General features: G+C 41.8%; 1 protein-coding gene across 1 annotated transcript in view; it reads right to left on the bottom strand.

The window, feature by feature from the left end:
- Positions 1–12,527, bottom strand: part of LOC134357413 (low-density lipoprotein receptor-related protein 1B-like) — a 67,837-nt gene that overhangs the window by 32,303 nt on the left and 23,007 nt on the right. The window contains exons 15-21 of the mRNA XM_063068978.1: positions 12,119–12,259; positions 11,659–11,781; positions 10,784–11,167; positions 6,157–6,279; positions 4,498–4,617; positions 2,172–2,291; positions 1,855–1,980 (exon numbers count right to left, since the gene is read on the bottom strand). Coding sequence (XP_062925048.1) covers positions 1,855–1,980; positions 2,172–2,291; positions 4,498–4,617; positions 6,157–6,279; positions 10,784–11,167; positions 11,659–11,781; positions 12,119–12,259 — 1,137 coding nt within the window. The remainder of the gene's footprint in view (positions 1–1,854; positions 1,981–2,171; positions 2,292–4,497; positions 4,618–6,156; positions 6,280–10,783; positions 11,168–11,658; positions 11,782–12,118; positions 12,260–12,527) is intronic.

Here is a 12,527-nt window from a genome sequence, read left to right as displayed (position 1 = left end):
CCAACACACTTAGAATTTATTTAAATTTTATATCCATCCCACAACGTGAGGGGGTAAAAATCTTGGTTCCATGACTCAGTTGCAATGTACAGACATGTAAATTTATAAGTCTAATGGCTTGTAGAAAGAAATTGTCCTGTAGCCAGTTGGTCCTGGCTTGAATGCTGTAGAACCGTATGCCCCAGGGAAGCAGCTGAAGCAGTTTATGGTTGGGGGACTGGTGTCCCCAATGATCTTCCAACCCTTCTTATGGCACCTGCTGCTATAAATGTCATCATTGGAGGGAAGTTCACATCCACAGATGCGCTGGGCTGCCTGTACCAGTCCTGCGGTGCCTAATGATCAAGGTTGGTGCAGTTCCCGTACCAGGCGGTGATACAGCCAGTCAGTATGCTCTCAATGGTGTCCCATAGAAGGCCTTGAGGGTTTGGGGGCCCATGCCAAACTTCCTCAGTCACCTGAGGCAGAGGAGACGCTGTTGTTCTTTATTTTGACAGAAAGCTGGTATGTACAGTGCAAGGTAGTGAACAGCGCAGTGATTGGTACGCTGTACGTTATGCCTGGTGACTGGACCTGCGTTGGGTCATAGTGGGCAAAATCCGCCTTGATGGTGCTCATCAGCCCACCGTCAGTGCAATTAAAACTAACGTCCTGAAGAGCAGGTGCCCAAGTCATTTCAGAACCTGAGAGAGAGTTGAATCTGTACGAAAGTCAAGACTGTAGAAGTAGCCAAAAATAGCCTCTGCAGCAGTTGGCACATCGGTAAGCAATCTGTCAGCACAGAGCAACCGAGTCAGGCAAAGTTTAGAGTCCTTCTTGTTGCTCAAAGAAAGGTATATGCAGAGGAAGTGCAGTGCCTCTCAAAGCAGGAACCTCTTCCAATCCAAAGTTACCTCAGTGAATTCTGCTTCTTTCTCGACTCTGAGGGGCTGCACCGAGTTGGAGGATGTATGAAGGAGGCACAATCGCTTCAGCGGGACCTCACCCAGTCATCATTCTGGGTGAGCACCATGTCACCGATCTGCTCATCAGACATTACCTCAAGCATGTATGTCATCAAGGGCAGCATTTTCAAAGTGAGAAGTTATAGACTGCATAGCAAGTCTGTTTCAAGACTAGTCACTGAGATTGTCCATTCTTTTGCCAAAGGCAAAACGAAACGATCATTTGACTTTTAGTTTCAGTAGTTAAGATTGATATCGTGGATGTCAGGCACAGTGTTCTGCCTCTAGAGCTGCTGTTCATTTTGTATAAAATATCAATTCCTGTTTTTAAGCTTTTTTTTAAAAAAAAAAGCTCACTTCCTGTGCAGGTTAGTTTGGATTTTGACTTGAAGCACGTAGTAGAAAGATGTCCATCTCCATCTAATATTTGCCCTTGAAACAGCAATATGTGAGTCTTAAGCTTTCTTAATATTGATTGACATTTAGTAGATGTGCTTTGAAGCAAGTTGTATGTTTATTGTTCATTATTGAGCTATCATCATGCCAGGAGTTCACTCTCGTCCACAGCATAGCTATAGAATGGTGCATGTGTGTATTATCTTGTTTAATGCAAATTGTGAGAATAAATCGATATTATTAGTATATTCAGGTGTGTGACAATTCTGCATTGAATCTAATACACATTTTACTACACTTTCTGCAGTTTGACAAAGTTTTCTCATTAAAAACCCTGAAGAAAGCTTCTGGCTCGGATGATTTTTGAGAAGGTGTTTAACTCCCTACCTAGCTTTGTACCCAACACACTATCAGGGCAATAGAATGGCTGAAGAACAAGTACTGCATTCTAATAAAAGTATTTTATCAGCACTCGGCAAATTTAAACACGAGTTTGAAGAGATGTTCTACTTACCTAGTGCTTTACAAATTCCTTTCACTGGATCCATTTGGTATCCTCTGTGACACAAGCATTCATAACTCCCCACTTTGTTGATACAAGTTTGACTGCAAGCTCCAGGATTTTGACATTCATCGATGTCTAGGTTGAAATAACCAATATTCAGTGTTATCAGTATCAAACACAGGAAACAGATTATCCAGCCCACCACATACATGCTGATCTCATTTTCCTTTGCTATCCCCCCTTAATGCACACAGCTTTACCTCCACAACTAGACCAGAGGGGAATTAACCCATCAATCTCAAAATAAAACCACCAGTTTCACTTACCTCTGCAGATTCTTTCCTCAAACAGCTCAAACCCTCGAAGGCATCCACATTCGTAGCCAATGAGAAGATCATGGCAAATATGCAAGCATCCACCATTGTTCACTAGACATTCATTCACATCTGAAAATTTAAAATTACAGTCTCATGTTCATTGGAAGCAGCACGAACCAGACCAAACATGAAGCTGTACAGGTCTAGCTACTGGAGTATCATTTGGCCTTTGGATAACAGCATCTTTTGTGGGAGGTACTGTAGACATTTTAGGTCAGAACCCAGAGGAGTTTTGACTCAAAATAATATTCTTAAATGAATCCTTCATCTGTATTTACTGCAGAGAGGTTAGCATATTTAAGGTGGAAACAGTGATACCATGGAGGTCAGAAATGTTGGTAGTCTTAAAGCCCCGAAAAAAGTGGGCAATCCCAAAGGCCTGAAGAGATGCATCCCAGTAAATTGTAGGAAGCAAGAAATTGCTGAGACCCTGCAAAGATTTGTATCATCTTCAGCCATGGGCAAGGTACCAGAGAGCTTCAGGATGGCTGATGTTGGGTCTTTAAAGGGCTGGCTACAAGGCAGGCCAAGGAACTACAAGCCAGTGAGCCCAAGCGTAGGAAAGTACTGGAGGAGACTCAGGTAGGATCCATTTGGAAATCTAAGAGTTGATTAGCGATAGTTAGCATAGGATATTATACCCAATAAATTTAATAGATTTTTTTTTGGAGGAGATGGCCAAGAGAATTGAGGACAAGGCTGTAGTTATTGTCTTTCTGGAATTTAGAAATGCTTTGACAAGATCCTGCAAGGGAAAGTTGTCTGGAAGGTTAGATCATATGGAATCCAGTGCAAGCAAACCAATTGAATGCAAAGCTAGGCATAGCAGTAGGAGTCACAAGGCAGCAGTGAAAGCTTTGTGCTTAATTAGAGACTTGCAACCAATGGTGTGCCACATTGAGTCATATACAAAGATTTGACTGATAACCTAGATGGCATAGAAGTAAACAACAGGAATTCTGCAGATGCTGGAAATTCAAGTAACACTCAAAGTTGCTGGTGAATGCAGCAGGCCAGGCAGCATCTCTAGGAAGAGGTACAGTCGACGTTTCAGGCCGAGACCCTTCATCAGGACTAACTGAAGGAAGAATTAGTAAGAGATTTGAAAGTGGGAGGGGGAGGGGGAGATCCAAAATGATAGAAGACAGGAGGGGGGGGGATGGAGCCAAGAGCTTGGCAGGTGATTGGCAAAGGGGATATGAGGGGATCATGGGACAGGAGGCCCAGGGAGAAAGACAGGGGGGGTGGAATCCAGAGGATGGGCAAGGGATATAGTCAGAGGGACAGAGGGAGAAAAAGGAGAGTGAAAGAAAGAATGTGTATAAAATTAAATAATGGATGAGGTACGAGGGGGAGGTGGGGCATTAGCAGAAGTTAGAGAAGTCAATGTTCATACCATCAGGTTGGAGGCTACCCAGACAGAATACAAGGTGTTGTTCCTCCAACCAGAGTGTGGCTTCATCTTTACAGTAGAGGAGGCCGTGGATAGACATGTCAGAATGGGAATGGGATGTGGAGTTAAAATGTGTGGCCACTGGGAGATCCTGCTTTCTCTGGTGGATACAGGGCTGGAGAAGCCGGGGGGAGGGGGTGGATCTGATAGCAGAGGGTAGAAGACCATGGAAGAAAGGGAAGGGGAGGTGTACCAGAGGGAAGTAGATAAGGTGAGTGAGGGAAATGGGAATGGGAAGTGGGGGGAAGGGAGGAAATTACCCAAGTTCAAAATGTTTATGGCATCAGGTTGGAGGCTACTCAGATGGAATAAAAAGGTGTTGTTCCATCAACCTGAGTGTGGCCTCATCACGGCAGTAGAGGAAGCCATGGACTGACATGTTGGAATGGGCAGTAGTACTGAAATGGGGCCACAGGGTAATCCCACTTTTTCTGGTGGACAGAGTGTAGGTGCTCTGCGAAGCGATCTCCCAATCTATGTTGGGTATCACCGACATACAGAAGGCTACACCGGGAGCATTGGATGCAGTAGATGACCCAAACAGACTCACAGGTGAAGCATCACCTCACCTGGAAGGACTGCTTCCCAAGGCAGGGAAATCTAAAACTAGAGAGTACAGGTTTAAGGTGAGGGGACTGATTTAAAAAGGGATGGGATGCAAGTTTTGGTCATGCTAAAATTTAATCTCGATAATTTACATTTTATTTCACCTGTATGAGCAAAGATTGTTCTTGACTTTTGGCTTTTAATGCTTACACTATTGCAGCCACCTGGAGTATAGCATTTGAAGGTTCAATCTTATACAATTCAATTTCCACTTACGACATTCAGGGGGTTCATCACTCCCATCCACACAGTCTTGCTGCTGGTTACACACTCTGGTTCCATCAATGCATTTACCATTTTGACACCTGAAGAAAGATGGCATGGTACACACTGAACCTGCAAGACAGTGATAACAATTATCCATTTGGGGGAAATAAAAACGTTTGCAAAAGTCTACAGAACTGCAATACACTAAAATCACTATCCTGGTCACATTCCCGATTTAATTAAAATGCTAGAAAATCCTCATATCTCATCACAACTGCTTGAAAGATTCTTGACCAAAAATAACAACTCAACATCTGTACAGATGGTGAGCTAGCCAATTTCTTGCATTGTTTCAAACGATCTGTTTAGCTGGAAGCAAGAGACATCAAACCGTATTCCTTCCACAAAGCTCACAGATCAAAGCCTATCAACGTTAGGAGCTAGCGCCAAGAGTCTGAAATCAAGTAACGGTGTGCAAGCTAGTTGATAACATGGGAGAGTAGGATACAAGACCAAGTCTTCAGCAGCTCGACCAGCTTTAATAGAATAAAGCACGATACTTGGTTCAACTTCAGTGTCTACTGGCAGCAGCATCAAGATTTCAGCACCACCCTACCCCTCAAGATAATGGTCATTTTCACCTCTGCACTAGTAACAGTATTTGCACAAACTACGCCTTAATAAGACAAAACAACTATTGTTTGTCAAAATAGAATTCAGATTCTTCAGTAGATTGTCTTCAAATAGGAAAAAAAATCAAAACTTCTTTTAACATTCTATTCTCTTGAAGGTGACACTAAGCATAGATGAATTCCTGCTGTTAATCCTCCATTTCTGAATGGACAATGAACCCCTGTACCCTACCTCACTACTTTCATTTATTTTTGAACTACTATTTTATACACAGTATATTGCCTATTGTAAATTATAGTTTTGTGTCACAATGTACTGTTGCCACAAAATTTCACATATGCCCGTGATATTAAACCCGATTCTGATCATACTTTTGAATAATATCCCCTCTCATTCTAATCTCCAAGTATTATCCATTTCACCTAACAAAGGCCATTCCAAGCAGAAAAGATGGCAAGAGAGTTTGACCAGAACATCAAGTTGTCTTCCAAGACAGTATTGCATCCTCTTTCTCAAAGCTCAGCTCTTGTTAACTAGCTTGTTTCTAGTTTACTTTCTCCACTAAGTTCATCCAATCTACCATTATGGCAAGCAGAGCAAGTAACATCTACTGTGAAAATGAACTGAGTCTGTTGAACATATTACTTATGATGCATTTTCATCTCCATTTACTGGTGATGTTGCTCTAATGTTCACCTTCACCCTCTGAAGTATCATGCAATATTCCAGATCATTGTTCCTGCAGAAATTCAACATCATTCAGTGTCTACTCTATTTCTGCATTTTAGTGAACTAGTGAGTGAATGTTACTTGTCAGTGATAACATTTGATCCAAAAAAAAAAAAAATAAATTAGAAACTCAGCTTTGGCAATGAGCTCACTTGTATTGCTTTTGATCTCAGATATGGTTGACCATTATCCAAACATGAGGCCTATTCGCACGTCATTTGGTTGCCAAGTCAGTCAATGGTTTAAATAACAAATCCTCATTTTGTCACTAAAACCAGCATACAAATAGCTACAGTATATTCTTACCATTTTTACAGCCATCTTCATCACTTCCATCAATGCAGTCTTTGTATCCATTGCATTTACGGCCTTCAGGGATACAGAAACCATCACCACATCTAAAATAATCTGGTTGACAGGTTTGTGAAGCTTAAAGAGACAAATGGTCATAGTCAAGCAAAGAATTTAGTGTGGCCATGTTTTAAAACCCACCTTCCCCACCCCACACATCACCTACTGGTCCCCAGAACTGCAGAGATTCAGAATTGGGTTTATCATCACTGACACTCGTCATGAAATTTGTTGTTTTGCAGGAGGAGTGGTACAGTATAATGCATTATTACAATAGATAGTGCAAAAAAGGCAAAAATAGTGCAGTAGTGCTTGAGGCTGCACCGTACAGGGCCGTCGGTCCATGATGTTATATCAACCTTTTAACCTACTCCAAGATCAATCCAACTCTTCACTCCCATAGACTCCTCTTTTTTCTACCATCTATGTGCTTTACACTACGAGTCTCTTAAATGTTCCTAAAGTATTTGCCTCTACCACCACACTGGCAGCACGTTCCACACACCCACTACTCTTTTTAAAAAAAAACAATTACCTCTGACATACCCCCTATACCTTCCTCCAATCTTAGGATTACGTCTCCTTGTATTAGACATTTCTGCCCTGCGAAAAATGTCTCTGGCTATTCACTTGATCTGTGCCCCTTAGCTTGTACATGTCTATCATCTCACCTCTCATCTTCCTTTTGTCCAAAGAGAAAAGTCCCAGCTCACTTAACCTATCCTCATAAGACATGCACTCCAGTTCTGGTAAATCTCCTCTGCAACCTCTCTAAAGCTGCCACACCGAGAGAATATAGAAAGCTGAAAAGCAGGACCCCCAGCATAGTAATCTTTGGATTGCTGCCTATACCACGCACCAGTGAGGGTAAGAATAGGATCATTAGGCAGAGGAAAGTGTGGCTGAGGAATTAGTGCAGGGGGCAGGGTTTAAGATTTTTAGATAATTGGGATCTCTTCTTGGGAAGATATGACTTGTACATAAAGGACAAGTTACATCTGAACCCAAGGGATACCAATATCCTTACAGGCTGGTATGCTAGAGGTGATGGGGAGGGTTTAAACCAATTTAGCAGGGGGTGGGAACTGGAATGGCAGGGCTGAGGAGGAGGCAGTTGCTATATAAACCGATGCAATGTGAAGAAGTGAGACTGAGAAAGGACAGGCAGATGATAGGGCAAAATTGCAGTGAGTGGGATGAGGTGAGGTGCAACAGGGGGAAAAATGGAAATTGTGCTGACTACCAGACTGAAGGCATTATATTTGAACGCGCATCGTACACAGCACAAAGTAGATGATCTTGTAGTGCAGTTAGAGATCAGAATCAGGTTTATTATCACCAGCATGTGAAGTGAAATTTGTTAACTTAGCAGCAGCACAATGCAATACATAATCTAGCAGAGGAAAAAAAATAATAAACAAGTAAATCAATTACATATATTGAATAGATTTTTAAAAATTGCAAAAACAGAAATACTGTATATTAAAAAAGTGAGATAGTGCCCAAAGATTCGATGTCTATTTGGGAATCGGATGGCAGAGGGAAAGAAGCTGTTCCTGAATCGCTGAGTGTGTGCCTTCAGGCTTCTGTACCTCCTACCTGATGGTAACAGTGAGAAAAGGGCATGCCATGGGTGCTGGATGTCCTTAACAATGGACACAGCCTTTCTGAGACACCGCTCCCTAAAGATGTCCTGGGTACTTCGTAGGCTATTACCCAAGATGGAGCTGACTAGATTTACAACCTTCTGCAGCTTCTTCCGGTCCTGTGCAGTAGCCCCTCCATACCAGATAGTGATGCAGCCTGTCAGAATGCTCTCCATGGTACAAATATAGAAATTTTTGAGTGTATTTGTTGACATGCCAAATCTCTTCAAACTCTTAATAAAGTATAGCTGCTGTCTTGCCTTCTTTATAACTGCATCGATATGTTGGGACCAGGTTAGATCCTCAGAGATCTTGACACCCAGGAACTTGAAGCTGCTCACTCTCTCCACTTCTAATCCCTCTATGAGGATTGGTATGTGTTCCTTCGTCTTACCCTTCCTGAAGTCCACAATCAGCTCTTTTGTCTTACTGACGTTGAGTGCCAGGTTGTTGCTGTGGCACCATTCCACTAGTTGGCATATCTCACTCCTGTACGCCCTCTCGTCACCACCTGAGATTCCACCAACAATTGTTGTATCTTCAGCAAATTTATAGATGGTATTTGAGTTATGCCTAGCCACACAGTCATGGGTATACAGAGAGTAGAGCAGTGGGCTAAGCACACACCCCTGAGGTGCACCAGTGTTGATCGTCACCAAGGAGGATATGTTATCACCAATCCACACAGATTGTGGTCTTCCAGTTAGGAAGTTGAGGATCCAATTGCAGGAGGGAGGTACAGAGGCTGCATTGTCTCTGTCTGTACAGAGATTGGCATGTATGACATTGTGGGTATCACTTGAGTTGTGGCTGCAAGAAGATCATAGCTGAGAACTTAACATCCAGGGATACACATTGTATCACAATAGGTGGGGAGGAGGAGAAGGGGTGGCTCTGTTGATTTAAAAAAATTACATCAAATCCTTAGAAGGGACTGACAATGGATTGGAAGATGTGGAATCCTCATGTAGGATAAGGTCATTGGTGGAAATGTACATAATTCACAACCACTGACACCGAGTTGGGGTTTCACTTAAAGAGGATGGTCTAACTGAATGATGTAATTACACAAGGGTTTCTAGTAAACTGAGTTCAGTTTCTTGGTGTTCAATAAACTAGTTGCTACAACTTTTCTGAAACATAAAATACCCCTACTGTTTTATTTGTGAGAACCTACACTGGTGACCCCGATGCTCTAGGATGCTTCCAGAATTATTGAACATGTCAGCCAACACAGTCGCTTTGAAACTGCTGGAGTTTTGGGAGCAAAGTTGGGAGCCTTTGCATCATGTTCTCTTACTGTTGTAGAGAAAAATTACACATAGATTGCTAGAGGCCTTGAATCTGGCTTGGCTGCAAAACATTTCAAGCAGAAGTTGTATGGGACAGAGTTTACCCTCATTACTGATCATCAGCCACTAGTGTCTATTTTCAATACACAGAAGGGTGTTCCAGTAAGAGCAGCAGGAAAGCAGAGATTGGGAGAGACCCATTCTTCTTGGTTACTAGGACTACTGGCGTTACCCATGGGCTGCACTCAACTTTGGAAAGAATTTTTTCAGCCTGCATGCGATCTATCTCACTGGCTACTTTATCACAGAACCGGATGGGCTTTGTAAAATTTGCATGTGGCATTTTCATTTAACACCATTTTACTCTTGATATGTCAGTTTTCCAATGCCATCCATAAACACTACTGTGGCATCATCCACCACCTTTCTTAATTCGCTTTCAGGTGACTCTATTGCAGGGGATGTGGCATGCAAATGGTGGATGGACCTCCAATCAAGTTGCAGTTGTCTCAGCCAATCACATCCCCTCAATGCTGGCCCACCCATTTTTAACCACATGCAAGCCCAATGTGGCTTGTTGGTTGCTGTATTTCACTGTTAAGAATGTCAACTCACATAGAAGTCATCTTTTCTCAAGTACAAGTTCTGAGTTTGATATTTGTAGGACTTAGTCTAGTATCTTTGAAAACCTATTCAAACTCATTTTGCAGAATGACTGAAACAGTTGAGCCTGTGTCCAATTCCATTTTAATTAATTTGCCGCTCACCTCTGTTGTAGGTCATATCGCTTGTCTCTTGTTAGTTTTCACTGCACAAGTCTGAAGGCTACTCAGTCCTTTGTCACTTTCATCACTATCAGAATAAGTGACTGCCCCAATGAACTGGATGTTGATAGGGTATAAAAGGTTATGGGGAGAAGGCAGGAGAATGGGATTGACAGACAATCAGCCATGATGGGATGGTGGAGCAGACTCAATGGGCCAAATGGTATAATTCTGCTCCAATGTCTTATCCTTCCTATAATGTGGCAACCAGAGTGGAACACAATATGGAGAGAAGGCAGATACAGGGTTCTGAGTTGGATGATCAGCCATGATCTTACTGAATGGCAGTGCAGGCTCGAAGGGCCTACTCCTGCACCTATTTTCTATGTTTCTATTCCTAGTGTGGCCTAACCAGGGTTTTATAGGAGCTGCAAAATTGCCTAGCAGCTCCTGAACTCAATTCATTAATAATGAAGGCAAATACACTATAGACCATCTTAATCTATCAACTTGCACCACAACTTTGATGGATGTGGATCACACGATCCCTCCATTCCTCCATACTGCTATAAAATCCTGTCATTGACCCTTCAAATTCGACCTTCCTAAAGTGAATGACAATACTTTTCTGGGTTGAACGCCATCTGCTACTTGCCATCGCCATCTTACCACTCAACTTCTGCCCCCCACCCCCTCATACAAGCCATCACCATTGACTAGGTTTTGACCTGGAACGTTAGTTCTTTCCTACCGCCTGCCTCCTACTACTTGACTCATTACGTTCTTTTAGTAGGAGGTTTTAATGCTCCAGACTTCTACCAGTGGAACTGAAACATTCAGAGAGCCAATGCTTGCAAAGCTACAGAAGCATTTTACTTACGACAGTTGATTTCGTCACTTCCATCCTTGCAATCACCATCTCCATCACAGTACCAATGGTAATGAATACATTCTCCTGAACGGCAACGCATCTCATTGAAAGGACAGGTAGGAGGAGGAAGAGGAAGAGAAAGAAGAGTATGGCCACAGTGTTCCACCGATTCATCAGATTTGTCTGAACAGTCAACGTTGTTGTCACACAACCAGCTTAATGGTATACATTCCATATTTCTGCACTGAAACTCATGTAATCCACAGGTTGAGCGAGTACAGCCATTCTCATCACTTCCATCACCACAATCATCTTCACCATTGCAAATAAAGGATTTAGAAATGCATCTGCCACTTGAGCAAGTAAATTCCACATTACTGCAAGTAAAGGTGCCTGGGGAGAACAAAGTGTTTTAAATTTTCCGCTTCTGTAGAGCAAAGTAATCAAGACCCATTCAGAATTGATGAGCACAATGCATCTTCATTGAGCATTTACAAAATAAAGGTCTTTACTGCAAATTCACAACGAGACTCACATTTGAAGGCGTGAAAATTGAAATTCAAGACTAATAGGACAATTTGAAGAGGGTCAAGGGATTTGAGCAGCAAGTGATTTTTAAGGCAACTAACCCACAACTGCTCATTAGCAATATTGGCAGCACCACCATATATGGGTTTTCACCTATGTCGTATCAAGCGGTACTTCTAACAATATTGCTACATGTTACGACTCTGGCATCAATATTTAATCTTTGCGATGACAGGAGTACTGAGACTTACAATTCGGAACTGGAATCTTTAATTGAATACAGTTGAACACAGCATAAAGGATTACAAAATTAACATTAATAGCAAGAGCAGACAAGGAGCAAATATAAAGCCTACCACAGTTTTCCTCATCGCCTCCATTAGCACAATCCTTTTCACCATCACATTTCCAGGAGACAGGAATGCATTGATGAGATCCAGAACCACAGCTGATCTCATGAATCTGACATGCTCTAATATCTGAAAGAACGTGCACAGCTGATACAAAGCTATAATCAGTACTCTCATATTCAAAAGTTACCTTTAAAACATGCAATGTCTTAGCCAATAAATCAACCTTCAATTTACAACTTCAAAATTTGTTAAAGTTTCTGCTTTAAATCTGCATAGCCTGTTCTGCTGAATCAATATCTTTGTTAATCAATTAACTTTGTTAATCAATATCCATTCCAAATCTCCAAGCATGAAAGTTTAAGATGTAGACTCAAGTTGCTTTTGGAGATCAAATCATTGAACTTCAGAATCAAAACCGAACTAAGATAATGTGCAAATTAGACAATTGTCAAATGAATGTTACCTGTCCTACACCATCGCTCATTCACTTCCATTCCAGATGGACACACACAGGAATATTTTGGAGTTGAAACATCTTTCTGAGGAGCAGGGAGGCACATGTATTCACAGCCTGCTTTCAAAGTGTCATTGCACCAGTTCTTCCCTGCAGTGTTTCCAGATGAAAGATGATTGGTTGCAGTAGGTTATACACGATAAAATACTTGCACATAATTAAGGTTAAACTTTACAATCAGAAGTCCTGCAGCAACTGATCATCCAAATCTTTTCAGAAAGATTCAATCTCCGTTAAGCAATCTCCGTTAAGCAATGGATTGAAGGAGTTTAACTAATCTGCAATCTGGTGGATTTTAGGGATGTAACCAATGTTCCCTCTAATTTTTAGTAGTCAATGTGCACAAAAATATTATGTT

The sequence above is a fragment of the Mobula hypostoma genome, chromosome 16 (genome assembly GCF_963921235.1).
Source record: "Mobula hypostoma chromosome 16, sMobHyp1.1, whole genome shotgun sequence".
Lineage (NCBI taxonomy): Eukaryota > Metazoa > Chordata > Chondrichthyes > Myliobatiformes > Myliobatidae > Mobula > Mobula hypostoma.
This window is presented reverse-complemented; position numbering and strand designations above follow the sequence as displayed.